The 24,664-nt window shown below is 41.6% G+C and overlaps 1 protein-coding gene across 4 annotated transcripts in view; it reads left to right on the top strand.

The window, feature by feature from the left end:
* The window catches only part of LOC110502410 (Golgi-specific brefeldin A-resistance guanine nucleotide exchange factor 1), a 127,880-nt gene that overhangs the window by 7,216 nt on the left and 96,000 nt on the right, over positions 1–24,664 (top strand). For all 4 annotated transcript variants that reach the window (XM_090216808.1, XM_021580428.3, XM_090216809.1 and 1 more), the window contains exons 2-3: positions 15,318–15,421; positions 15,856–15,922. In XM_090216808.1, the coding sequence (XP_090072934.1) occupies positions 15,318–15,421; positions 15,856–15,922 (171 nt within the window). The remainder of the gene's footprint in view (positions 1–15,317; positions 15,422–15,855; positions 15,923–24,664) is intronic.

Genomic DNA, 24,664 nt, shown 5'->3' with positions numbered 1-24,664 from the left:
TGTGACCTTAATCTTGCATTTCGAAAATGATGAAAAAGCAAACACAAGAAAACACAAAGAAAAATCTTATATTTTACCAGATCTAATGTTATATTCTCCTACATTAATTTCACATTTCCACAAACTTCAGTGTGTTTCCTTTGAAATGGCATCAAGAATATACCATTTGCTACAGGCAGTTAGATTTGAGTGTCATTTTAGACAATAATTTAAAAAAAAGTGTCCGATCCTTATTAAGAAGCCCTTTGACCTAGACTTAGCACTCCGGTACCGCTTGCCATGTGGTAGCAGAGAGAACAGTCTATGACTAGGGTGGTTGGAGTCCTTGGCAATTGTTTGGGGGCATTGGCAAGTTTTGGGGCCTTCCTCCGACACTGCCTGGTATAGAGGTCCTGGATGGCAGGAAGTTTGGCCCCAGTGATGTACTGGGCCGTACGCACTACCCTCTGTAGTGCCTTGCGGTCAGAGGCTGAGCAGTTGCCATACCAGGCGGTGATGCCACCCGTCAGGATGCTCTCGACGGTGCAGCTGTATAATTTTTTGAGGATCTGGGGATCCATACCAAATCTTTTCAGTCTCCCGAGAGGGAATAGGCATTGTTGTGCCCTCTTCATGACTGTGTTTGGACCATGATAGTTTGTTGGTGATGTGGACACCAAGGAACTTGAAGCTCTCAACCTGCTCCATTACAGCCTCATCGATAAGAATGGGGGCGTGCTCGGTCCTCCTTTTTCTGTAGTCTACAATCATCTCCTTTGTCTTGCTCACGTTGAGGGAGAGGTTGTTACCCTGGCACCACACTTCCAGTTCTCTGACCTCCCCATAGGCTGTCTCATCGTTGTCAGTGATCAGTTGTGTCATCGGATAACTTGATGGTGTTGGAGTCGTACTTGGCTATGCAGTCGTGGGGGAACAGGGAGTACAGGAGGTTAACTGGGCACGCACCTGAGGGGCCCCTGTGTTGAAGATCAGAATGGCAGATGTTGTTACCTACCCTTACCAACTGGGGGTGGCCCAGTTTCCTTTTAATCCAGGTGTGAAAGGGCAGTGTGAAGTGCAATAGAGATTAGATCATCTGTGGCTCTGTTGGGGTGGTGTGCAAATTGGAATGGGTCTAGGGTTTCTGTGATAAGGGTGTTGTGAGCCATGACCAGACTTTCAAAGCACTAAATGGCTACGGATGTGATTGCTATGAGTCTGTAGTCATTGAAGCAGGTTACCTTGGTGTTCTTGGGCACAGGGTCTATGGTGGTCTGCTTGAAACATGTTGGTATTACAGACTCGGTCAGGGACAGGTTGAAAATGTCAGTGAAGACACTTGCCAGTTGGTCAGAGCATGCTCGGAGTACACGTCCTGGTAATCCGTCTGGCCTTGTGAATGTTAGCCTGTTTAAAGGTCTTACTCACATTGGCTATGGAGAGCGTGATTACACAGTTTTCTGGAACAGCTGATGCTCTCATGCATGCTTCAGTGTTGCTGGCATTGAAGCGAGTATAGAAGTTATTTAGCTTGTATGGTAGACTTGCATCACTGGGAAGCTCGCGGTAGTGCTTCCCTTTGTAGTCCTTAATAGTTTGCAAGCCCTGCCACATCTGAAGAGCGTCAGAGCCGGTGTAGTAGGATTCAATCTTAGTCCTGTATTGACGCTTTGCCTGTTTGATGGTTCGTCGGAGGGCATAGCGGGATTTCTTAAAAGCTTCCGGGTTAGCGTCCCTCTCCTTGAAAGCGGCAGCTCTACCTGTTGTAACTTTAATGTGTTAGAGTTAATGTTTAAGTTTATTCTTTGAGCTGTATCTAAAGATATTTCTTTAGATTTATTTGCATATGTAATTGTATTGGGTTGTGTTGAATTACGCTTTTTGACTGCAAGTCCCAGAATGCCTTGCGAGAGGAACGAGAGAGAACGCGCCAATTATGTGCAGGTGCAGTGATTGTGGCTGACTTTCCGACAGCATCTTACCTGCATGGCTCTGTACCAAAACAAAGTTGTTAAATGTAACGTGAACAAGTATTATTACTAAAAAAGAAGCTTTTGTATCAAACCTGACATCCTGAGTCATTACTTTGAAGTTAGTTAATCTAAAACTACCCTTTTGCTCAGTGTGGATGTTGCCTGTAATCCATGGCTTCTGTTTGGGGTATGTACGTATGGGGACGACGTCATCAGTGCACTTATTGATGAAGGCAGGGACTGATGTAGTGTACTCCTCAATACCATCGGAAGTATCCTGGAACATATTCCAGTCTGTGCTAGCAAAACAGTCCTGTAGCTTAGCATCTGCGTCCTCTGACTTCCTTATTGAGCGAGTCACTGGTACTTCCTGGTTTAGTTTTTGCTTGTGAGCAGAAATCAGGAGGATATAATTATGGTCAGATTTGCCAAATATAGGGCGAGGGAGAAATTTCCCTGCATTAAAGTCCCCAGACACTAGGAGCGCCGCCTCTAGATGATTGTTTTCCTGTTTGCTTATGGCCATATACAGTCGTGGCCAAAAGTTTTGAGAATGACAAATATTAATTTCCACAGTTTGCTGCTTCAGGATTTTTAGATATTATTGTCAGATGTTACTATGGTATACTGAAGTATAATTACAAGAATTTCATAAGTGTCAAAGCCTTTTATTGACAATTACATGAAGTTGATGAAAAGAGTCAATATTTGCAATGTTGACCCTTCTTTTTCAAGACCTCTGCAATCTGCCCTGGCATGCTGTCAATTAACTTCTGGGCCACATCCTGACTGATGGCAGCCCATTCTTGCATAATCAATGCTTGGAGTTTGTCAGAATTCTCTTGAGGATTGACCACAAATTCTCAATGGGATTAAGGTCTGGGGAGTTTCCTTGCCATGGACCCAAAATAATGTTTTGTTCCCCAAGCCACTTAGTTATCACTTTTGTCTTATTGCTAGGTGCTCCATCATGCTGGAAAATGCATTGTTTGTCACCAAACTGTTCCTGGATGGTTGGGAGAAGTTGTCTCGGAGAATGTGTTGGTACCGTTCTTTATTCATGGCTGTGTTCTTAGGAAAAATTGCGAGTGAGCCCACTCCCTTGGCTGAGAAGCAACCCCACACATGAATGGTCTCAGGATGCTTTACTGTTGGCATGACACAGGACTGATGGTAGCGCCCACCTTGTCTTCTCTGGACAAGCTTTTTTCCAGATGCAGCAAACAATCGCAAAGGGGATTCATCAGAGAAAATGACTTTACCCCAGTCCTCAGCAGTCCTCCAAAGGTCTACGCCTCACTGCGTGCATATGCACTCACACCTGTCTGCTGAACTCACACCTGTATGCTGCTATTCCTGAGCAAACTCTGTACTGTGGTGCCCCGATCCCGCAGCTGAATCAACTTTAGGAGACGGTCCTGGCGCTTGCTGGACTTTCTTGGGTGCCCTGAAGCCATTTTCACAACAATTGAACCTCTCTCCTTAAAGTTCTTGATGATCCAATAAATGGTTGATTTAGCTGCAATCTTACTGGCAGCAATATCCTTGCCTGTGAAGCCCTTTTTGTGCAAAGCAATGATGACGGCTCATAACCATGATTGACAGAGGAAGAACAATGATTCCAAGCACCACCCTCCTTTTAAAGCTTCCAGTCTGTTATTCGAACTCAATCAGCATGACAGAGTGATCTCCAGCCTTGTCCTCGTCAACACTCGCACATGTGTAACGAGAAAATCACTGACATGATGTCAGCTGGTCCTTTTGTGGCAGGGCTGAAATGCAGTGGAAATGTTTGATTGGGATTCAGTTCATTTGCATGGCAAAGAGGGACTTTGCAATTAATTGCAATTCATCTGATCACTCTTCATAACATTCTGCAGTATATGCAAATTGCCATTATACAAACTGAGGCAGCAGACTTTATGAAAATTAATATTTGTGTCATTTTCAAAACTTTTGGCCACGGCTGTACAGCTCATTGATTGTGGTCTTAGTGCCAGCATCGGTTTGTGATGGTATGCAGACCGCTACGAAGAATATAGATGAAAACTCTTGGTAAATAGTGTGGTCCACAGCTTATCATGAGAGACTCTACCTCAGGCGAGAAAAACCTTTAGACTTGCTTAATATTAGATGTCATCCCTCGTCTTACTGGAGGCAGCTGTTCTATCTTGCAGATGGGTCGAGTACCCCGCCAGTGGTATGTTATCCATGTCGTTCAGCCACGACTCGATGAAACGTAAGGTATTACAGTTTTTAATGTCTCGTTTATAGGATATCCTTGATCGGCGCTCATCCATTTTGTTATCCAATGATTGCACGTTGGCTAATAGGACTTATGGTAGAGGGGGTTTACTCACTTGTCTATGAATTTTCAAAGGCAGCCTGACCTCCAGAACCCCTTTCTCCGTCTTTGCAAATGATGGGGATTTGGCCCCGTTCCCGAGAAAGCCGTTATATCCTTCGTCGGGATTCGTTAAAGAAAAAAATCTTTGTCCATTTCGGGTTGAATAAATGCTGTTCAGATGTCCAGAAGTGATTTTCGGTCATAAGTAGGGTTGACCATTTTGGGGAATATTCAGAGGTGGAAACTCTCCGTGGGAATTAACGGGAATAAAAACAAATGAATATTAATAACATTTAAATTTAGATGTTTTTTGCATTGGATATATTTACCATATCATATGGAGACAGAAACTTAAACATTTTACCTTATCATAAGTAGACATAATTGCAAATGATTAAATCCTTCCAAAAGAAATGTAAAAAACAATTTCGTTACGAATTTAACTTTAATTAAATGAGTTGACTCTTCACATGGGATGATTTCGCTGAACAACAAAATGGAATATTGTTTGATCCCCAATGTTCCATCACATCTCCCAAAAATGTTTTCAACATAAAATGATAGTCCAGAAACGAAATCTTTGGTTGTCTTCCTCTCAGGCATGTCTTCTCCCTGTACCTCCTCAATGTCCACTTCTTGAATATCTTGAACATCAGACTCTGATTCCTCATCTACACTGTCACTTTCCAACCTTGTTGAGGATGGCTCGTTGTCATGCTCAGAAATCCTCATTTGCCCTATTGGCCACCTATTTTTCAACCCTTGTATTGGTCTGCCTGTTGTGCACTTTGGTGTGTGTTCCCAAACAAGGACCAGTTGTGCTCTGAGGCGTCTGATGTTGGTGGGATTTGGAGGATGATGTAAGCAACAGGGGGAAGAGCCTCAGATCCACCAAGTCCCTTCCACCAGGTGGCTGATGAGATATGTTGGCGTGACTGCCATATTGCATCTCCATCCCAAAGCCTTTGCTTGGAAATGTACTTCACCAGACTGCCAAGAACCATGCCCTTATCCAGGCCAAGGTGGCGAGACACGGTAGTGATGACACCATAGGCCTTGTTGATATCTGCACCAGACAGGATGCTCTTGCCAGCATACTTGGGGTCCAACATGTACGCTGCAGTGTATATGGCCTTCAGGCAGAAGTCTTCATGCTTTTTGATGCATTTCAAAACTGCAATTTCCTCTGCTTGGAGCAACAGTGATGTGGGCCGGGCAGTACGTACTTCTTCTTTTACGTCTGTAAGCAGAGTCTGAACATCAGACAGGATGGCATTGTCTCCCTAAATCCGTGCAATGGCTACTGCTATAGGTTTCAGGCTGCTTTACCACTCTCTCCCAAAATACATGATCCAGGAGGATCCTCTCGATGGGGTTGTCCATATCGGCATAGTGTTTTGCAATTGTAGTAGTATTGGGTTTAATGGTAAATCGGTTGTTCTACCTCATTAAGCACAAGATTATTTTGACACCACCATCTCTGATTGTTCTGAAACTGATTGTTAGAAACAGATAAAATTTGCATTCCTGCAACATTATTTAGTGCCAGGCCCACCCAAAAGGTCTTTATTCCAGACTTTTGTAATGATCATGCTGTTTAATCAGCTTCTTGATATGCCACACCTGGCATGATTTAGACATGAGGAATCCAAAGATATGGTCAAAGCCACCCATGTTTTTTTTTCACTCCAATACCTTGACTTTGTTGTCCTTAAGCCAACTTTGGAAGTATGCTTGGGGTAATTGTCCTTTTGGAAGACCCATTTGCGACCTAGCTTTAACTTCCTGACTGATGTCTTGAGATGTTGCTTCAATATATCCACATTTTATTTCCTCATGCAGCCATCTATTTTGTGAAGTGGCAGCAGAGCACCACCACAACATGATGCTTCCACCCCCATGCTTCACGGTTGGGATGGTGTTCTTCGGCTTGCAAGCTTACCCCTTTTTCCTCCAAACATAACGATGGTCATTATGGCCAAACAGTTCTATTTTGGTTTCATCAGACCAGAGGACATTTCTCCAAAAAGTACGATCTTTGTCCCCATGTGCAGTTGCAAACCGTAGTCTGGCTTTTTTATTGCGATTTTGGAGCAGTGGCTTCTTCCTTGTTGTGCGGCCTTTCAGGTTATGTTGATATAGGACTCGTTTTACTCTGGATATAGATACCTTTGTACCTGCTACCTCCAGCATCTTCACAAGGTCCTTTGTTGCTGTTCTTGGATTGATTTGCACTTTTCACACCAGTACATTCATCTCTAGGAGACAGAACGCGTCTCCTTCCTGAGCTGTATGACTGCTGCGTGGTCCCATGGTGTTTATACTTGCATACTATTGTTTGTACAGATGAACGTGTTACCTTCAGGCGTTTGGATTTGCTCCCAAGGATGAACCAGACTTACAGGTCTACAATGTATTTTCTGAGGTCTTGGCTGATTTTCTTTTGATTTGTCCATGATGTCAAGCAACGAGGCACTGAGTTTGAAGGTAGGCCTTGAAATACATCCACAGGTATGTCTCCAATTGACCCAAATGATGTCAATTAGCCTATCAGAAGCTTCTAAAGCCATGACATTTTCTGCAATTTTCTGAAAAATGACTTGTCATGCACAAAGAATATGCCCTAACTGACGTGCTAAAACTATAGTTTGTTAACAAGCATTTTGTGGAGTGGTTGAAAAACGAGTTTTAATGACTCCAACCTAAGTGTATGTAAACGTCCGACTTCAACTGTATGTTAGCATTTTAAAGCTTCATGTCAAAATCATCCTAAAGTATCTAAAAATGGATTGTGTACCTCAATGGTTACTTAGATGATTTTAGACATATTTCAACTAAATGTTGCAGGAATGCTAATCTGGTGTTTCTAACAACAGAAACGATTTCAGAACAACCGGAGATGGTGGGTGTGATGGCTTGCTGAAATGACATGGAACGGCCCAAATGTCACTTACCACACAACATATAAAGCTCTTTCATGATCATTTTATTGACAAATTTGACTGCCATGCAATTCATTATTTTGTTAGGCTTGTCATATTTTAGTCCCTAGCCCATTTCTCCTAGATTTTGGGATTGTAGGAAAAGTCTTCATAGGATAATTGCATAGGGATAGCCCCCTGAGAGCAGCCACGTATTGTCAGGGGTCGCGTTAACGCAGGGTTTTGCGTTTTTCACTCAGAAAATGAAAGAGAGAATGCAGAAAAAATATCTTGCTACGTTTTGTAACATAAAGTGCTTCTTATTGTAAATTCTGCTTGGCTTCAGTCAGGATTCTAGGGCTGTCTCTGACAAAAATAGCTCTGAGACTCGAAATTGAGCTCGGGTGCATCCTGTTTCCATTGATCATCCTTGAGATGTTTCTACAACTTAATTGCACCTGTGGGTAAATTCATTTGATTGGACATGATTTGGTAGGGCACACACCTGTATTTAAGGTCCCACATTTGACAGTGCATGCCAGAGCAATAACCAAACCAAGTGGTCGAAGAAATTGTCTTTAGAGCTCCGAGACAGGATTGTGTCGAGGCACAGATCTGGGGAAGGTTGCCAAAACATTTCTGCAGGATTGAAGATCCCCAAGTAAACAGTGGCCTCCATTCTTGAATTTTTTTTTTATGTAACCTTTATTTAATGACTAATTTTTCAGTTTCACAACATACTGTGATGCGCCTCAAGAAAGGAGGGGTCTATTCGTGTTGTAACCAATGATAAATGATTCTGATATTGATAGCAATGGGGACACCGTGTGGAAGCTGTAGGCGTTTACAGGGGGTTCGCATATATTTTCTCTCGTCTTAAACAATTCATTGAATGGCGGACTAATATTTTTGTTTTGTTTTTGGTAAACAGTTTTACCAGGGATTTTTACTCCTAAACACGTTCTGTTATAGCCACAGACCAAATTTAACCAGTTTTAGAAACTTCAGAGTGTTTTCTATCCACACATACTTATCATATGCATATACTATATTCCTGGCATGAGTAGCAGGACTTTGAAATGTTGCGCGATTTTTAACAAAAAGCTGCGAAAATTCGCATCATCCATAACAGGTTTTAATACTTTGTAGCGCCACCTTTTGCTGCGATTACAGCTGTAAGTCGCTTGGGGTATGTCTATCAGTTTTGCACATCGAGAGACTGAATTTTTTCCCATTCCTCCTTGCAAAACAGCTCGAGCTCAGTGAGGTTGGATGGAGAGCATTTGTGAACAGCAGTTTTCAGTTCTTTCCACAGATTCTCGATTGGATTCAGGTCTGGACTTTGACTTGGCCATTCTAACACCTGGATATGTTTATTTTTGAACCATTCCATTGTAGATTTTGCTTTATGTTTTGGATCATTGTCTTGTTGGAAGACAAATCTCCGTCCCAGTCTCAGGTCTTTGCAGACTCCATCAGGTTTTCTTCCAGAATGGTCCTGTATTTGGCTCCATCCATCTTCCCATCAATTTTAACCATCTTCCCTGTCCCTGCTGAAGAAAAGCAGGCCCAAACCATGATGCTGCCACCACCATGTTTGACAATGGGGATGGTGTGTTCAGGGTGATGAGCTGTGTTGCTTTTACGCCAAACATAACGTTTTGCATTGTTGCCAAAAAGTTCAATTTTGGTTTCATCTGACCAGAGCACCTTCTTCCACATGTTTGGTGTGTCTCCCAGGTGGCTTGTGGCAAACTTTAAACGACACTTTTATGGATATCTTTAAGAAATGGCTTTCTTCTTGCCACTCTTCCATAAAGGCCAGATTTGTGCAATATACGACTGATTGTTGTCCTATGGACAGTCTCCCACCTCAGCTGTAGATCTCTGCAGTTCATCCAGAGTGATCATGGGCCTCTTGGCTGCATCTCTGATCAACCTTCTCCTTGTATGAGCTGAAAGTTTAGAGGGACGGCCAGGTCTTGGTAGATTTGCAGTGGTCTGATACTCCTTCCATTTCAATATTATCGCTTGCACAGTGCTCCTTGGGATGTTTAAAGCTTGGGAAATCTTTTTGTATCCAAATCCGGCTTTAAACTTCTTCACAACAGTATCTCGGACCTGCCTGGTGTGTTCCTTGTTCTTCATGATGCTCTCTGCGCTTTTAACGGACCTCTGAGACTATCACAGTGCAGGTGCATTTATACGTAGACTTGATTACACACAGGTGGATTGTATTTATCATCATTAGTCATTTAGGTCAACATTGGATCATTCAGAGATCCTCACTGAACGTCTGGAGAGAGTTTGCTGCACTGAAAGTAAAGGGGCTGAATAATTTTGCACGCCCAATTTTTCAGTTTTTGATTTGTTAAAAAAGTGAAATATCCAATAAATGTCGTTCCACTTCATGATCGTGTCCCATTTGTTGTTGATTCTTCACAAAAAAATACAGTTTTATATCTTTATGTTTGAAGCCTGAAATGTGGCAAAAGGTCGCAAAGTTCACGGGGGCCGAATACTTTCGCAAGGCACTGTATATAAATATATAAATAAATAAAAAATCTCAGTTTATATTGGCGCGTTACATGCAGGAATGTTTTGATTCCAAAACATCCTGTGATTTTGCAGAAATACTCACAATAAACATTGATAAAAGATGCAAGTGTTATTCACAGAATTAAAGATAAACGTATCCTCTATGCAACCGCTGTGTCAGATAAAAAAATTAAAAAAAACTTCACGGAAAAAGATTAATCTGAGAACGGCGCTCAGAACCCAAAGAAATAGCCGCCATTTTGGCGTCAACAGAAGCTACAAAAAACACTATATATTCACTTACCTTTGAATATCTTCATCAGAAGGCAGTTCCAGGAATCCCAGTTCGACGACAAATGACTGATTTGTTCCATAAAGTTCCAAAAAGCCCATCATTTAGCCACTTGTTGTTAGCTTGTTCATCCCAGCATTCAATCCTCAAAAAGCACGAGCAATTCCAAGCCCCTCCTTTATAGTATAATCATACAACCAGAATCTAAAGATGGTGACATCTTCCTAGGAAGTGCATGCTCATCCATATCTAAGATGGACATCAAATGGCACTGTTTTCAAAATTGAGTTCTCACTTCCTGTTTGAATTTCTTCTCAGGTTTTTGTCTGCCATATGAGTTCTGTTATACTCACAGACATAATTCAAACAGTTTTAGAAACTTCAGAGTGTTTTCTATCCACCATTAATAAATAATATGCATATATTCCCATCTGGGAAAGAGTAGGAGGCAGTTTACTCTGGGCACGCCTTTCATCCAAAAGTGAAAATGCTGCCCCCTAGCCCCAACAGGTTTTAAGAACAAATTCTTATTTCAGTGACTGCCTACCAGGGAACAGTGGGTTAACTGCCTTGTTCAGGGGCAGAACAACAGATTTTTACCTTGTCAGCTCGGGGATTCGATCCAGCAACCTTTCAGTTACTGGCCCAACGGTTACTGGCCTATCCACTAGGCTACCTTCCGCCCCATTCTGAAATGGATGAAGTTTGAGCTGGCCGCCCGGCCAAACTGAGCAATCGGGGGAGAAGGGCCTTGGTCAGGGAGTTGACCAAGAACCCGATGGTCACTCTGACAGAGCTCCAGAGTTCCTCTGTGGTGATGGGAGAACCTTCCGGAATACAACCCTCTCTGCAGCTTTTTTTCAGGCCTTCATGGTAGAGTTGCCAGATGGAAGCCACTCCTCAGTGAAAGGCACATGACAATCTGCTTTGAGTTTGCCAAAAGGCACCTAAATGACTTTGACCATGAGAAACAAGATTCTCTGGTCTGATGAAACCAAGATTGAACTCTTTGGCCTGAATGCCAAGTGTCACATCTGGAGGAAACCTGGCACCGTCCCTGCGGTGAAGCATAGTAGTGGCAGCATGATGCTGCTGGCATTTTTGTCAGCAGCAGGGACTGGGAGACTAGTCAGGATCGAGGGAAAGATGAACAGAGCAAAGTACAGAGATCCTTGATGAAAACCTGCTCCAGAGTGCTCAGCTCCTCAGACTTGGGCGAAGGTTCACCTCCTCACAGGACAACGACCCTAAGCACACAGCCAAGACAACACAGGAGTGGCTTCAGGACACGTCTCAATGTCCTTGAGTAGCCCAGCCAGAGCCTGGACTTGAACCCAATCGAACATCTCTGGAGAGACTTGAAAATAGCTGTGCAGCGATGCTCTCCATCCAACCTGACAGAGCTTAAGAGGATCTGCAGAGAAGAATGGGAGAAACTCGCCAAATACAGGTGTGCCAAGCTTGTAGCGTCATACCCAAGAAGACTCGGCTGTAATCGCTGCCATGAATAGTTCAACAAAGTACTGAGTAATGGGTCTGAATAGTTTTGTTAATGTGATATTTCAGTTTTGTATTTGTTACATTTGCTAAACATTCTAAAAACCTCTTTGCTTTGTCATTATGGGGTATTTTTTTTAAACATAACTATTTGATCAATTTTAGAATAAGGCTGTAACATAAATGTCAATGGGTCTGAACACTTTCCAAATGCTCTGTTATAAACACCCTATGTCTTAATACAATCAACTATATATGCATTGAGCTTGTCTGATGCGTTAAGCTCTCTGTTTGATGAAATAAGACACAAATGACTCTAGGGAGCCAGAGATAATAGATTACCAGAATATATATATTTTTTTTAAACTTTCCTGACCATCCTCCTACCACTCGCTCAGATTCTTCCATTACTCTTCTGAAGTGGCCCGTAATAGGCTATACGAGGAGTCGTCAAACTTTCTCATGTGGAATGCCAATTTATCGATCTGCATGCCAGTTATGGTTTTCAAATGCACATTTTTGTGGAACAGTTTCACTTATTTTATATTGTCTTTGTATCGCAAAATCATTGTCATATGGGTAATCAAAATTCTATCTAAATGAAAATGATAGAAACGTAAAATAATATTGCCTACAAAGCCAACAAATGATAACATTGCAGCCTACAGGTAGAAAATAACCTGATTTTAAAAAACAACAACATAAATGTCCTTAAAATCACATTGTTGTGGACAGGCCATGTAGCCAAACTTTAAACGTTGTATCAACTATTATCTTGGTTCCAGCCTGAAGCTCCTTGCTACATTGTACAATATATTATGGGCCCTCAGTTTCCCTTGCCAGTGAGCTCGGGACAGACACTGCTTTAGTCTATTTGCGCAAGGGATAAGAAGTAATCAGGTAGGCCTATTTTATTCCATTGGATCAGAGCATTACATTTTTCCTTTTCACGCTAAGTGGTTATCGAAAAAGAAACAGTTGGAAAGATTGACAATAATTCCTCAACGTATTTGAACATTCTCAATGGATGTAAAAATAGACTTCGTGCTTCAGTTGCACTTCTCAACTCAGATGAAATATCTTTGCCTTCCTCATTAGATCATGAAGACAGCCTCTGACTGATGTGTGGGCTACTTTTCTCTTACTTTCCTCGGGTGTAGTTTTACCAAAGTTTTTTTCAAAAAATACCTTTCTCATTGTAAGCTAATTTACTTACGCCAAATAGCTTTGCTCTTCTGTTATCTGATGAAAACGATTTTCTGACAAATGTGTTGCACTGATGCAGGACTCTCCAACCCTCTTCCTGGAGAGCTTACTGTCCTGTAAATTTTCACTTCAACCCAAATCTATCACACCTGATTCTAATAATTAGCTGTTGATAAGCTGATTCAGGTTAGTTACAACTGGAGTTGGAGCAAAAACCTACAATACAGGATGGTATCTCTCCAGGAACAGGGCTGGAGAACCCTGCACTAATGTATTTTGCGTGAAGAAAAATGATGGTTGCACACCCCATATCACTCTATTGAAGCAAAAACCACTGACTTTCAATATAAAACGCAGGTGAAATGGTTTAAAACTAGGCTTGGGCAGTATACTGTATATACTGTATACCAGGGTATTTGGAAATTGCCACTAGATGGGTTTTCCATACCGTTGAAATGATTTATTTGAAGTTTTTCAACACATTTGAATATTTGTAGGTACCTTTTTAAGTAAATACCTGCAGTCAACTTGTGCAATACGTTAGGAGATGAAGAAGATTGTGTTCTTCAATTCACCTATCACATTATGAAGCTTACCGTAGTTCCCCAGAACAGTTGAGCTAATCACGTGTTTGTTTGTAAAAAGCACAACGGGAGAAAGCAGGAGCAGGTGAGTCCTGCTGTATATTGATGGTGGTCACATTTTTATATTGAAAGGCAAGTGTTTTTTTGCTTCAATGGTGTGAACAGGGAAGTGTAACTATAGTTTTCCATAACAGAAAATACATTAGTACAACACATTGATTTAAGTCAACTACCACTAGTCCTTTAGGAACATTTCAATGTGGTATTGGTAATCAACAACAGTTTATATTTGGCCTTTTAGGTGAATTTGTCTCCCAGTGTCTGTTGGAAAGCAGACTAAACCAGGTTTTCCTCAAGGTTTTTGCCTGTGCTTAGCTTTATTCAGTTTATTTTTATCCTTTAAATGCCGATGACAAGCATACCAATAACATGACACAGCCACCACCAAACTTGAAAATATAAAGTGGTACTCAGTGATAATGGATTTGCCCCAAACATAAATTGAATTTCTATGCCACAAATGTTGCTGTTTTAATTTAGTGCCTTATTTGAAGCAGGATGCATGTTAAGGAAACTTTGTATTATGTACAGGCTTACTTCTTTTCACTCTGTCGTTTAGGTTAGTATTGTGGAGTAACTACAATGTTGTTGATCAATCCTGTTTTCTCACAGCAATTTAACTCTAACTGTTTTAAAGTCACCAATTTCCTCATGGTGAAATCCCTGAGCGGTTTCCTTCCTCTCCGTCAACTGAGTTGGAAGGGCGCTTGTATCTTTCTAGTGACTAGGTGTATTGATACACCATCCAAAGTGTAATTAGTAACTTCACTACGCTCAGGGATATTCAATGTCTGCTTTTTTATTTTTACCCAGGTGCCCTTTGTGAGGCATTGGAAAACCTTGCTGGTCTTTGTGGTTGAGTCTGTGTTTGAAATTCACTGCTCGACTGAGGGACCTTAAAGGTAGTTGTATGTGTGGGTTACAAATTTGAGTAAGTCATTCAATAATCATGTTAAATGCCATTATTACACACACTGAGTCCATGCAACTTATTAGGCTTGCGATAACAATTACATAATACATTTCAGCATTTCATTTTTAAACATCTCTAAAAACATAATTCCACTTCGACATTATGGGCTATTTTGTGTAGGTCAGTGAAACAAAATATTAATTTACATTTTAAAGTCAGGCAGTAGCACATCACAATGTGGAAATGGCCTAAGCCACAGGTGATGGCCTAAGCCACATATCAATAGCAACTGTACGCTGTATGGTATATTTTACATTTAAATTGACTAGTCTAGCTACCTACATTCTTACAACTTCAGGCCCATATTTTGATTCAAGCAATGGCTCTATGTGTGAAGTCAGACCTTGGAGGACCAAAGCAAATCTTATGTTCTTCTACTGAGCCACATAATCTGCTATATCCTCACTAAATGTGTTGTGACAGAGGAGTTAACACTTTTGAAACAAGTGATAATACATTTCTGTTTGCATTTACGTCACCTGAGTCTAAGCCTATCAATGCTTGCATTTCAGCACTCCAACCACCCTTTACCATTCATCTCTTATTATTTTGAATCTGCTTATCATGAATTTGAACAGAATGCTGCCGCCGTATGACCTCCTCTCAGTCTCAATAGTCGAATAACATTTCCCTGCAGACACACACTATCTTTCTACAGTACCTTTCTCTGGCCTGCTTAACGGTTAATCCAACCATTTTAAGGTACATGGAGAAACTGCTATTCAAATATTACCAATGTTCGGCTTGCCCGATTTTGTCTGAGGCGGTGTCCAGAGAACAGCTGCTTTTATGATGATTTTTTGCTGTAGGATAAAATATTTCAGTTAAGACAGTTCTGACTGGCTGGTCCTTGACTACCAAGCAATTTTACATGAATTAATTTACTTGCTTTAGTAAGAAGTAAGCCTACTGAAAATGTATATCCATTTTGTTTTGTGTCTTTTCAGGTTTCAGGATGGTGGACAAGAATATATACATTGTCCAAGGGGAGATCTGTACTGTTGTAGGTGCCATCAAGAGGAATTCAAGGTGGAATACCCATACTCCTTTGGTAAGTTGTTTTGTCTTGTTAAAGACATTTTTGTAACACAATAGTATTTCTCAATCAAGGCTTAGTTTCATATAAGACAACAGTTTAGTTGAGCTTTTTTAATTGTCGAACTACCTGCTCAAGGAATGAGTTTCAGACTTGGTACAAGAGGAAGGAAGATTAAAAAGAAGATATGCAGAAATAGTTTTCATAGTGCTGCCATTGTTTTTTTGTGTAGTGTTAAGGCCTAATCGTCATAAATACTTTAATACCTTAAGTCTACATAGGCAGCTACTCTGAGTAGAAAAAAAAGTAATTGCGTTAAAATTGTAGGCAATGTGTTAATTTGGTCAAATCTACAGCATTTGAATGGAGTAGTTTCACTTTGAGCTTCAATGTCCTCTCATGCTTGAGTTTTTGTTGATGCCAGTACTGTTTGTTTTATTGTTGGACAGGATGAGGAACAAGATCCATTGCTTAACAGTTTCAGCCACCTGAAAGAGATTCTCAACAATATGAAAGGTAATAACCTAATAATGGCAAGCACAGTACATGGTGCAGTGTATATTTGGCCTTTTTTTTTCTATAGAACTACAGAATATTAGTGGATATCTAAGGTAAGTCCCTATCTCTAAATTGTCATCCCACACGCAAATAGATACCTGCAGCAGTCTCCTTTACTAATTCCTGACTAGCCCTCTTTGCAAATCTTCTCTCTTATTTCCTCCCAAACAGCATTTCATACTTACATTATTATGCAGATACAGAGGAGATGATAACACATGAAAGTATTTTAAGTTTATAGCAATTGTTCGTTATACTGGAACGACTATCATTGCCATTGTCCATGGAAGAAGACCAGCTTAAAATGAAAGCCATATTTTCAATTTTCCCTCCGCCAATACATTACATGAATAAACCTCAGTCAGTCGGGACCATGAGGCTAAACACATTCAGATTATCACAAAGTGCCTTCTCCTGCCTGAAGAGTAAGAACATATTTAATCAGGTGTGCAGCAGATTTCCACAGAGAAATGGGCTGGCCTTTCAAGTTTGTCAATATTATCTCTCCCAATGTCTTACTGCGGGGGACTACTCAGCTTAATCATTTTTAGAAGTCCCATTTGAAACGATATCACTGTTTGTTCGTCTTTTATCCAAGTGCCTCATTATGAACAAGACGGCGAAGGTAAATGTTACGCTAAGTTGTGCAAGTGTTCTTCTCTGCTCAAGGAGGGGAAGATGCTCAACACTTCAAGACACTGGTACCTCCTGAGTTCTTCTCACAACACTCAATTCAGTAAAAAATTGAATATACTCTGTGTTGGATTTCCTTGAATTTAAGAAGAGCATTCATCCCTTCACATTAGTTATGTTTCTTTGATGGGTTTTGGTTGTGACCATACTCAATAGGTACTATTACTGTCAAATATATTTCCTCTACAGGGCAATTTTCTCCTTGTACTCAGACATACAAATGTTTTATACTTTAATTCTTAGTCCTCTTTATTCCGGGTTGGACATAATGCCGCAACAATCTTCAACTGGAGTCTTAGGCCGCAGTTGGTGCCCTGTCCCATGAGACTCCTCTCTTCCAGCTCAGCCACCACTGTCCATTGTCACGTTCTTTGGCCTGCCTCGCTTGTGCTTTCCCGTAGGTGTTCATCTGAGAGCAACTTTCTTTAGGCATCCTCAGCACGTGTTCGCTCCGTCCGATCCTGCTCATCTTGATATACTATGCTGGTGGAATAAACCTTGTCCAGAGGTATAGGCCTATGGAGTTTGGCAAACTATCCTTCATGTTGGCAACAAACATTTCATGATGCCATTTTGCTTTGGCGCCAACATGATGCATATGAAAATGTTTAATCTCATACACTTTGCTGAGTAAAGGAGGTTGTTTCACATTACTAGGTTGGTTAGTCTAGTCCACTGCCTATTCCACTACAGTGACATCTGAGGTTTCTTGGCAGAATTAGAGGACATGACCTTCATCATTTCACTTCTTTACATTTCACTTTTCTCTTGTCTACTAAGTTATCCTAATGTAAATTCAAGTCTTGGTATCCTGAATCTTAACGGAGCAATGTTTTTTAATTAATTAATTAGTTAATTTAAACCCCTGTTTTACCAGGTCAATTGAGTAAGAACACGTTTACACTTTCAACAATCTGTTTTTTTACAAATATGTTGAGCGATGGATAAGACACAAAATGTTGTATGAAGTCCTCTGTTCAAGGTGCCCTAGAGGGCCTACAAAGTATTGTATCTTCACAGGTGTGTTTGTAATTGAGAGTCTCATGGATAAGGTCAGCAGGTGGCAGCCATGCAAGTCTGTTCATGCACTGTGAGTGGTGTGTGTGGCTTTACTCATCTCTCTTCATTAATTCATAAACGCAGCAAAAAAAGAAACCCCCTTTTTTCAGGACCCTGTCTTTCAAAGATAATTCATAAAATCCAAATAACTTCACCAAACTTTATTGTAAAGGGTTTAAACACTGTTTCCCATGCTTGTTCCATGAGCCATAAACAATTAATGAACATGCACATGTGGAACGGTCGTTATGAACTTAGGACACTAAAGAGGCATTTCTACTGACTCTGAAAAACACCAAAAGAAAGATGCCCAGGGTCCCTGCTCATCTGCATGAATGTGCCTTAGACATGCTGAAAGGAGCCATGAGGACTACAGATGTGGCCAGGGCAATACATTGCAATGTCTGTACTGTGAGATGCCTAAGACAGTGCTACAGGGAGACAGGACGGACAGCTGATCATCCTCCCAGTGGCAGACCACATGTAACAACAACTGAGGGCTTGTAGGCCTGTTGTAAGGTAGGTCCTCACCAGACATCACTGGCAACAACGTCGCCTACGGGCACAAACCCACCGTCGCTGGACCAGACAGGACTGACAAAGTGCTCTTCACTGACGAGTCGCGGTTTTGTCTCACCTGGGGTGATGGTCGGATTCGCGTTTATCATCAAAGGAATGAGCGTTAAACCAAGGCCTGTACTCTGGAGCGGGATGGATTTGGAGGTGGAGGGTCCGTCATGGTCTGGGCTGGTGTGTCACAGCATCATCGGACTGAGCTTGTTGTCATTGCAAGCAATCTCAACGCTGTGCGTTACAGGGAAGACGACATCCTCTCTCATGTGGTACCCTTCCTGCAGGCTCATCCTGACATGACCCTCCAGCATGACAATGCCACCAGCCATACTGCTCGTTCTGTGCATGATTTCCTGCAAGACAGGAATGTCAGTGTTCTGCCATGGCCAGTGAAGAACCCGGACCTCAATCCCATTGAGCATGTCTGGGACGTGTTGGATCGGAGGGTGAGGGCTAGGGCCATTCCCCCCAGATATGTCAGAGAACTTGCAGGTGCCTTGGTGGAAGGGTGGGGTAACATCTCACAGCAAGACCTGGCAAATCTGATGCAGTCCATGAGGAGGAGATGCACTGCAGTACTTAATGCAGCTGGGGGCCACACCAGATACTGTTTCTTTTGACCCCCCCTTTGTTCAGGAACACATTATTCCATTTCTGTTAGTCACATGTCTGTGGAACTTGTTCAGTTTGTCTCAGTTGTTGAATCTTATGTTCATACAAATATTTACACATGTTAAGTTTGCTGAAAATAAATGCAGTTGACAGTGAGAGGACGTTTCTTTTTTTGCTGAGTTTAGTTAGGAAAGTCACATCTTTGGTTTATAGTTTGGAAATACTTGACATAGAAAATACTTGGAATCTGGTTATTCTGGCTGTCCTGAGTTCACTTGTCTAGAAGTGATTTAGTTTTCCCTACTCTAATTTACTTTTTAAGGCATGGGATGGCAAGTTGCGTTTAAAGTTATAAAAAAATGAACGTCAGCCAATTGTATCTCTAGTAAACGTTTATGGTATCTCTAGTGCCATATAGGGTTCGCATGCAACAACACCACTAGAACCCCTGACCTCTATCACCGTCTGTTGTGATTGATCATTTGGAGTGGCTCTGTTGTGCGTTTTAATGGAGGGGTGCTAGCTGATGGTCACCGGGTGAGCTAATTCTGCGGTCAAGCCTTTGTGCAGTCATGCTTGTGCAATGGGATTCCTGGCAGCCCCATCCCCAGCCACAGTAGCAGCTAGTGGAGAGATGGAACACATGGACCCTGCAGCCATGGTCTCAGCCCCCTCCAGGCGTAGCGCATCCTCCAGGGAATGCCACTGCCTCGAGATGGACAGGCACGGCTGCGCCAGGGGCCTGGGAGGAATCTGCCACGCTTTTTCATCCCCCCCAACCCCTCTCAGAACACCAAAGGCCTTGTTAGTAGTCCACAGCTAGCATTGGGGGAACAAGTGTTATATTATGTTTATCTACTTTGATTCTGAAGAGGTAACTGATGTATTCTCTTGGTTGCCAGTTAGTTTACAGAAGTAGTTTAGCTCAAGTTGCCTTTCTGGAATATTCTAATGGACTAAACATTTTTTTTGTTATCCCATGTTGTGACTTCCATTTGAGTTTGAGCAGACTGACTTGATTATAGTTATTTTTTTTTGGTACTCATGAGGTTTGATATGAAATTTGCAATGGGCAAACATTAGGGGGGTTAAAAGCTGTTATTGCCTCCCTAACCCCCAATCTTGTGCATATTTGGCTCTCTGACATGGTATGTCCATGTCCTGGTGAGCGATGAAAGCCTAAATAAAAGCAGATCACATAACCAGGCCAAAGCCCAACTCTGTACTTGACAGACTGATCAATGTGTTTTTGTTTTGCGGCAACACAAACACAAGCTAAGTCCCCTGCCACCACACCCGCCCAACCAATATTTCTGTACGAATTATTCCGGGTGGGCTGTAGTGGCCCAGCTGTCTGCTTAATGAAAGCCCAGTAATTCCATTCACACTGTGTATCTTAGCTCCTCTAACAACAAAAGCAACCAGTGAACAAAATGTGGATTAGTACTGAAAGGTTTCTCAGCCACTTTCTCCACGTTGTTAAAGGTTCTGTTCTCGTAGCGTGATTGACAGGGCCATGTGCCATGGCACAATGCAGCTGGAAGTATATCATCTGCAATTTTAAGTTGGGTAAATATAGCAGGGAGTCTTGTCAAGCAGAGCTATAAATTGTTCTGGGAAAGGAAGTGTTGTCTCTCTTTCTGAAATGTTCCCCCCTACATCTTCTGGAAAGAGGGTTTATCTTTATTTCAAACAGAGGACACGGTTATGGAGCCTGGACCAGTGGTTAAGCATATGCCATGCAAATCCCCTCTGCCACCCCACCTTACCACATCACACTCTTCTCTTTTCCCCAGAGGAAGTAGGCCTTGTATCTCCTTGGGAAGGGATGTTTTTGATGCTTAATCTTCCATCACTAAGCTTATTAGACCCATATAATTGAGTGCTTTCTACAGATTTGCAATCTGCATCTAGGGCTTTTACATTTTAACTGCTTGTTTGCAAACAACGAAAGGGTAGACTTTCCCCCTTTTTGTTTAATATATATCATACAAACACTAATAAATCACAGCATGACTTTTATGAGATATGGCTTTTTCTTTGCAACTCTGCCTAGAAGGCCAGCATCCCAGAGTCGCCGCTTCACTGTTGACGTTGAGATTGGTGTTTTGCGGGTACTCTTTATTGAAGCTGCCAGTTGAGGACTTGTGAGGCATCTGTTTCTCAAACTAGATACTCTAATGTACTTGTCCTCTTGCTCAGTTGTGCACCGGGGCCTCCCACTCTTTCTATTCTGGTTAGATCCAGTTTGCTCTGTTCTGTGACGGGAGAAGACCACAGCGTTGCACGAGATCTTACGTTTCTTGCCAATTTCTCGCATGGAATAGCCTTCATTTCTCAGAACAACAATAGACTGATGAGTTTCAGAAGAAAGGTCTTTGTTTCTGGTCATTTTGAGCCTGTAATCAAACCCACAAATGCTGATGCTCCAGTTACTCAACTAGTCTAAAGAAGGCCAGTTTTATTGCTTCTTTAATGAGCACAGCAATTTTCAGCTGCGCTCACATAATTGCAAAACAGTTTTCTAATGCTCAATTACCCTTTTAAAATTATAAACTTGGATTAGTTAACACAATGTGCCATTGGAACACAAGAGTGATGGTTGCTGATAATGGACCTCTGTACGCCTATGTAGATATTCCTTTAAAAAATCAGCTGTTTCCAGCTACAATAGTAATTTACAACATTAACAATGTCTACACTGTATTTCTGATCAATTTGTTATTTTAATGGACAAAAAATGTGCTTTTCTTTCAAAACAAGGACTTTTCTAAGTGACCTCAAACTTTTGAACGGTAGTGTATAAAAACACTAATATTGCAGTTTGTCTACCAAAGGTCATTAGTACTACTGTAACAAAAATACAATTTTGTTTCTATTGGCTGTTTTTGGGTATGACATTTTCTAAGTTTCTTCAGCTGTCATTGTAGATCATATTTACATGTTAAATTTGAATGTTCTATATTCACTCCAAAGCCTGGTTCGAAACCTTGTCTGCCTTATTGCCTCATGGTTTTCGAGTTATGGTTTGCCAGTGCTGTCCCCTAGTCATTGAACATCTGGGTCAGTAAGTAGACCAGTGATGACAGGGATAACCATGTGGATATGTGTTGGGTAATCCCCGCACTACACTGGAATTACAAACAAGTAACTAATAGCGACAAATTGGCCCTGTGACAAATTTGGTAATGCCTATTACGTTGAGCTGTCCATATCTGCTCATTGAAGCCATAGGCAGTGGATGTTTTACAGCATCCAAAAATGCAAAGCATTGTTTTGATGTGTAAATTCAATCAGAGCTCTCCCCTGACATTGGCAGAGAAGTGATGTATTCTATAAATGATCTATGTTTAACATCAAACAGAGATCTGTCTCAATCCCCTGTTGAATAATTCTGTGGATTTATATTAACGGTTATACATTGGTCGACTATACCTCTGAGAAGTAGGAAAGAAAAGAGCAGGGTGAACACAATTCATTCAGATATGTATTTTTTTGGTCTATCTTTTCTACCTTTTGTAATGCACAAGTCAGTCTCAGACACAGCTTTTTAAATCTTTAAATCTTTTTTTTTTCTTCCTCCCCTTTCCTTCACTGCGAAGGTCAGATTTGACAGGTCTGCAGAGAAAGCAGTCCGTCTAAATCCCCTCATTTTTATTCCTACAAATACAGGTTCTGAGATTCCAACACCCACAAGATCTAAAGCCAGAGCGCCCTTTGACTGACAGCTCTTTCTCTTTTTTCCAAACACTAACGAAATTCACAAGCACACCTCTAATTGACTGGAATCACCAGAAAGGCACCAGTGGTTGATATTAGGGGGCATGGCAGTGAAAGCGTAGAGTGAATGCCGTAGCCATGATTTGATCACTTGCAGACTGACCTTTTCAATAATTACCTCCTTGTCCCCTGAGCAAAGGACAATGCAGAGACAATTTTGGCAGGAGTGGCAAAATTAGGTAAGGGAGCACGTTTGAATCATGTTTATTTTTGTCTAAAACACTTCATGTTCATGATGATTTCATCCCTTTAATGGTAATTGGGAAGTGGATGCTGAAGAAATTACATTTTTGCGACAGAAAATAATTTTATAAAGTGTCTTAACAAGCTAAAATCAGGGTCTGCTTGTTTATTTAAATTTTTTAAATAAAAATATTCTTCCTAGTTTCTTTATTAAAGGATTAATGTTATTTATGTGTTACTTTATCTATGAAATGCCTACCACCCCATACGTGTACATCATTGTACAGTCTCGTCCATCAATAAGTAGAAACACACACACACTCGTAGTTCAAGGTCAAGTGTGTGTGCCGTCTTGGCCACACAGCTGTGTTCAGGCAGCTGTGGCCGGGCCTCTGAGGGCCGTAGTCTGTGCACGTGGGAACCGACTGTGCCCTTTAGGCCCCCTGCGCTCCTCTGCCACCTGATATTCGCACATATATCATACCCAATTGAACTGCCAGAATGCAGTCGGCAAATGCCAAGTAAGAGCCATAATTCATATCGCTCAGTCACGTATACAAATATGTTTACTCATGAAGACATTTTACCCTGTGGAATAGCCACTGTGAGAACTTCATTACATGTCCCTGGTGTTTCCCCAGTACGCTGTGGGCTTGCCACTGAGATTATGATAAGGGAGGGTTATATTCTCAGTCCCAGTTTTAGTCATTTTTATTGCTCATTTCAAAAAGCCAGTAATTACTAATGATGGTGTTGTCAGAGCCGTTAATACCCTGATCATTTTGCTGATGCTTGATATAATGCCTATTTATAACCCCAATTCCACTACTCTTCTTGAGTATTGATGACAACCACCATGCCATAATGCAATGCGATAAGATTGTGTGCTATTGAAATTCATTCTGTGAAGTTGCCTATATATTTGCTTATCCCCATCCCTTTAAAGCATGTGGATTCTCATTCACCACTGTGCTATAACGGGGACTTATAGGTAGGGGGGACTTTTTACTCTTTGACTGTGAATGTCACAGAGAAACATTGTGTGGGCCCAGACCTGAAGGACAGCATGTGTTTGACCCTGTCAGGAATTTACAACTGCTGTCCCTTAAGGAACAAGACTTATTTTCCATTGCGCCAAAAACTCGAGACCTGGGGGTTTCCGTTAGAGAGATGGTGTCCTGTCTGCTACTTCTCCCAACCTTTTCATTTGTTCCTGTCCATGGGAAAGGTGGAACGCTTAGCACCCTCGTAGGATTAATGCCCCAGTCCGAATGGGGAAAGGGTTCAAACTTTTTTCTAGGAACAGTACTCAAGCTTTCATTATTGGGCGCTTGGGGAAGTTTAACGGTTAACTGTCAAGCCAAAGGAATGGCAAAATGTTGGACAACTTTCACAATCTGAATCTTCAGTACAGTACAAACGTCATATGGGACATTTTATGTTTGAACACTGTATGCAAGGTAACTTTATGACCAGCAGAGCAGTGGGTTTCGGGATGTGGGCCATTGTTGGTGCAGTAGGCCTTTGGTTCGTTGTTGTAAAAGCACCTATCAAATTCGCATGATTAATCGGGGTCCTATACCAAGACAGGCTGTCACCTAGTGCTGGTTAGTAGCTGTAAATCTGTCCAGTTAACTGTGCTTTAACCGGGAACTGACAGGCAGGGCTTAGGCCCGGTGTGAAGAGGCGATGCAACTGTTGTCCTGTTTCAGAGCCTCTCAACAATGTGCTGAGTGGATGGAGAGTCCCGGCAGAGGGCCATTAATCATATTGGCCTGGGACTGTGGGGGCAGGTGGCTT

Source organism: Oncorhynchus mykiss, chromosome 23, assembly GCF_057628025.1.
Source record: "Oncorhynchus mykiss isolate SJ-2025 chromosome 23, ASM5762802v1, whole genome shotgun sequence".
NCBI classification, from domain to species: domain Eukaryota; kingdom Metazoa; phylum Chordata; class Actinopteri; order Salmoniformes; family Salmonidae; genus Oncorhynchus; species Oncorhynchus mykiss.
This window is presented reverse-complemented; position numbering and strand designations above follow the sequence as displayed.